This window comes from Lynx rufus, unplaced genomic scaffold (genome assembly GCF_022079265.1).
Source record: "Lynx rufus isolate CCGP_SWC_20201006 ecotype Redwood Valley unplaced genomic scaffold, mLynRuf1.p SCAF_4, whole genome shotgun sequence".
In the NCBI taxonomy this organism is placed as follows: domain Eukaryota; kingdom Metazoa; phylum Chordata; class Mammalia; order Carnivora; family Felidae; genus Lynx; species Lynx rufus.
The window spans coordinates 3,707,587-3,712,149 of record NW_025814856.1 but is presented as its reverse complement, the minus strand read 5'-3'; the positions used below and the strand labels follow the sequence as shown (position 1 = coordinate 3,712,149).

The 4,563-nt window shown below is 60.1% G+C and overlaps 1 protein-coding gene across 1 annotated transcript; it reads right to left on the bottom strand.

Moving 5' to 3' along the window:
- Window positions 1–1,881: 1,881 nt before the first annotated feature.
- Window positions 1,882–4,194, bottom strand: TNFSF9 (TNF superfamily member 9). Its single transcript, XM_047096029.1, has 3 exons — window positions 3,949–4,194; window positions 3,439–3,469; window positions 1,882–2,723 (listed from the first exon to the last, which is right to left on the bottom strand). Exons 1-3 carry the CDS (start codon window positions 4,192–4,194, stop codon window positions 2,224–2,226), a joined length of 777 nt encoding a protein of 258 aa, XP_046951985.1. The 3' UTR covers window positions 1,882–2,223.
- Between the last annotated feature and the right edge of the window lie 369 nt (window positions 4,195–4,563).

The following is a 4,563-nucleotide window of genomic DNA, read 5'->3' as shown; positions in this document are numbered from 1 at the left end:
CCCCCCCCCCCCCACTGTGGACTCCCAGCCTCCAGCAGGTCTGACAGGAGGTGGGGGTTTCCAGAGCCACTCCAAACGGCCTTCTGCCTGTAAGCCCCCTTAATAAACCGTTTCTCATGGAGCTGGACTGGCAGACCTTTTTCTCCCGTCTTAACAGCTCCTTGGGCCTGTAGAGGTCATTTTGCACTTGCTTCCTTTTCACAGAACAACCGATTCGCTTGATAATTTCATTGCCAATATGGGGGGAGGGGGGGACATTCACAGGTGTCAGCTCAATGCCAGTTCTGCCCACTCAGGAGGGACTCTTTGAGAACGGGTAGAAGTGAGTCAGGCAAACGGCATTCGCCTCCACATCCGCAGCCCATCCCACAACCCCCGTCTGGCCAGTGCAGGCCACTCTCCCAACTCTGCCTCCCTCATTCCCTTACCTCCTCCTAAGGCCCCTCCAGGTCATCTGCTCTGTGGGGACTTCTCTGCCCACCCCAGCCCCTTTCGTCCTGAATAAGAAGCCAAGATTCAGGAGTGCCTGGGTGGCTCCGTCAGTTAAGCATCGGACTTCAGCTCAGGTCGTGATCTCACAGTTGGTGGGTTCAAGCCCCGCATGGGACTCTGTGCTGACAGCTCAGAGCCAGGAGCCTGCTTCGGATTGTGTCTCCCTCTCTGCCCTTCCCCAGCTTGCTCTCTCTCTCTCTCAAAAATAAATAGACATTAAAAAAATAAATAAGAAATTAAAAAAAAATAAAAAACAAGCCGAGATCCCGCTGGTTTGTGTTGACCAGCAGGCAGACCTACATGGTGGGGACGTTATGGGGCTGGGGGAGCCGGCCTGGCCCGGAGACACTGGTGTGCTAGCAAATGCCTAACAACCAGCTCTCCAGAGGGGGGAAAATGACTATGTGCATTTATTATCAATTTTGTTGGCAAAAATGTGCAGCACAGAATCTGCGAAATACATATATAAAATACTTCTCATTGCAAATTCCATAGTCAATTCTGACAGATTACCTCCCTTGATTTTTCCCACTCCTGTCCCCAGAGCCACCCGGGATTCCAAGTGACAACTGAATATTGGTTGATCCTGTTCCTTTAAAGACGCAGATGGCCTGGGATGACAAAGATGTCCACGCTCACTGGCTTGCCAGTCATGTTGAGCAACATCTTCGCTAAATCCGATAAATGGTCCGAAAACACAAGACTTCCTCAATTTTCCGTGTGCTATTCACAACGCAACAGCCCAAGACAAGACACACTTTTAAGCATCATCTACATGTTTAACATCATTTTCTCCATCGCTGTCTTAAACAGATGATCCACACACAGTACATGAAGCCGACCTGAAGCATTTGCAGGCAGATGCCTCTTGGCTGATTTTAAGTTACCAGCGTGAGGTCACGGAACACAGTCGGCAAGCCAGGCCCTGCAGAATGGCGTTCCACGACACCTCGGCCACAGATACGAGAAGTAGGTGACTTCAGGAGCCCAAATAATAATAAGATGGGAAAGAAATCCCTAAAGTATAGGATAGTTAGGTCTCATAGAAGGTAACTCACGCTGCCTGGCATGCAACAAAGCCTCAATATTTCATAGTCATTAAGTTTGTAAGTATTGTTTAACCCCGTGCCACGCCCCACCTCACGCCCCCCACGTGGTCTGGTCATACAGGGTCGCACGCAGTCATGGTTAACAGGGTCAAGCGGGCATACCTGACGGCCAGCTTGGCAAAAGCTGGGCTATCTGGCCTGCTCAGGGCTGTGTCCCCAACATCTCAAACAGTGCCTGACTGACACAGGAGATGCTCAAAACAAACTCCATGCGTGAAGGTCACACAGCGTAGTCACACGGACCCCCCAAAGACTAGCCCCTCGAAAGCCGCAGCAGGGCTGTGGATGAGTCTTTATTTCTCACATATTGACATAAATAGTTTTTTGTTTTGTTTTGTTTTTTCCCGTTGTTTGCTGCTCTGTCTCCAGCCCTGCACAGGGCCTGGCATATAGAAGATGTTCAATAAATATACATTGAATGGATTAATACAATGGACTAATATAAAGTACACCGTTGAGCTCAGGCTCAGAATAAATACCAAAAGTTCGACTTGAGGCAGGAGTGGGAGAGAGTCCCATTGGAGAGTCCTCGAGGAGGGGGTCAGCAGCGGGGACCCCTGCCAAGCCGGGTGAGGTAGAGTGGCCGGGCATCACCAAGAGCCCCGGGGAAAGAAGGCAGCATTCATTCTCTGTCCGGCGGGGGGTACCCGGGCCCAGTGTCAATGGGCCATGGCGGCAGGGAGAGTCCAGCAGGGACTTTGGTGGCCACTCGGAAGAGGCCCAAGATCGTGGCGCCCTGCGCAAGCTGCCAGGCAAGGTGTGCCCCCGCCTCTGCGCGCAGGTGAACGCCCAGGCGCTGGCCCGCGCCCAGGTGCAGCAGGCTGCTTCGGAAACCAGAGGCTGAGTCCGGGGCTTTGGGGGATGGAGGCGGCAGGTCCAAGGTCAGGGCCAGGGCCGCAGCCCCAGCGTCCAGGGGCCGCAGGTGCAGGGCAACGGAGACAGAGCCCGAGCCGAAGCTGGATACCACCCGCTGCAGCTTCAGGTGCAAGAAAACATAGTAGACGCCAGGCTCTGCCACCATCAGCTCCCGCGAGTGCTGGTCGTAGCTCAGGCCGGGCCCCAGGAACACCCCTGCCAGGCCTGGGTCGCTGTACCAGCGCAGGGGCCCTTCAGTCAGCTGTACTGAAGGAGGGAGGAAGAAGAGGGGAGGTTGGCTGAGCACTGCTGGGGGGCAGAGGTGCAGGCCTGGGGAGGGGCGCTGGGGAGGTCTTGGAAGGAAGAGGTTCCCAGAGGGAGGTGAGGCTGGTAAGGGAAGGAAGGGGTTTGGCCAGGGAGGGCAGGGGGGGGATCTGAGGGGCAGGGGGAGGCGCCTCAGAGAGGGAGGAGGTGGAGGGAGAGGTGGTGGGGGGAGGGTCTCAGGAAGGGGGAGAAGACAGAAGGGAAGGGTGGGGAGGAGAGTCTGAAAGGGGGAGGGAGGGGAGAATAGGGAGGAAGCTCTGGAAGGGGAAAGAGGTTAGAAGGAGGTCTCCAGAAGCAGCAAAGGGAACCGGGGGAGAAGGAGAGGAAAGTCTGGACCTCGGGGAACCCAGTGGGAGAGACAAGAGCAGGCTGGGGTCTGTGGGATCCAGCCACAGGTGCCACGGCAGGGGTGGGGGTGGGGGCGTCTGACGTAGGCACATTTGGAGGTCAGAGGAAGAAAAGCGGCACCCAGAGAGGGTCATGGGAAGGTCAGAAAGCCAGAGAAGGTTCAAAGCGGTGAGGGGACAGCTCTTAGAGAGTGGGGGGAAGAGGGCCAGATGGGGGGAGTGGAGGCCTCCCTCTCCCGAGGGTTCCTCGGCCTCGTGGCCACCCCCGGCCCCCACGCCCCCCCCCCAAGGGAATGACGCAGGACACTCACCATCTTGGGCCACCAGCTGCGCGAACACGGCCTGCGAAGAGGAAAGGCGGAAAGTGGGATGCAGGCCCCCGCCTCCCGCTGCCGCAGTCCCGGGAGAGCGGGGAAGGGGGGGGTCCCCGGGGTCGGCGCAGGCCTTGACCCCCCGCCCCCGCCCCGCCGCGGGCTCCAAACGTTCAGCGGGAGCGCACACGCACACCCCAGGCTGGTGGCTCAAGCTGGCCCCAAGCCCTGGGGTCTGCCAGGGCAGAACCTCGTGGCTCAGTAAAGAGGAGAGGTGCCCTCCGGGGGCCCCCTGGGGAGGGACAGGGGGATACCCCAAGGGTGCGGGAGAAAAACCGAGGTCCTCCGGGAGCTGAGAAAGCACCTCGAGTCCCCTCAGCGGTTCGAGATGACTAGCCCTCGGGGTCCGGGGCCCGGGATGCAGACGGGGTGCCGCCGGGAGGGGCCCCCGCGAAGTCCTGCGTAGGCAAGGGGTGCGCTCGGGGCCCCCGGGGCTGGGGCGCATCTCACCTGCGGAGAGTCGGGGAGGCGGGCGCGGGCGTCGGGCGGCTGCTCGGGGACGCGGGGGAGGCTGGGGCCGGGCGCCGCGGAGGCCGCGGGCGCGACCCAGGCGCTGAGCCAGCAGGCGGCGCAGGTGCCGGCGAGCAGCAGCAGCGCGACGCTGAGGGCCCAGGGCAGCGGGCGGCAGGCGGGGCCGGGGGGCGCGGGCGGCCGCTGGGCCTCGGGGTCCGGGACGGCGTCGGCGCGGGGGCACATGGCCGGCGGCGAGCGGCTGCAGCCGGGCCCGGGGCGCCGCGCTTTATAGCGACCCTCCGGAAGCCGCGTTTTCCGGGGCGGGGCGGGCGGGGATCCCGGCGTCCCGCCCCGCTCGGCCTTCCGTGCGAAGTTTCCCTAACTTTCTCTTCTCTGAATCTCCACTCTCCTTCTCCTTTCTCGCCCTCCGAGGGCCAGCCCACCGTTTCCCCTTCGTCCCTACTTGTCTCCCGTGCCTCCCGGCGATCTCTCTCCGCCTCTCTGTCTCTCTGGGTGTCTCTTTGTACCTCTGCACCGCCTCTTTTCCCTGTGCCTCGCTCGCTCGCTCTTTATCTGACCACTGTCTCCGTAGGAGGTCGCGCGGGATCTTTC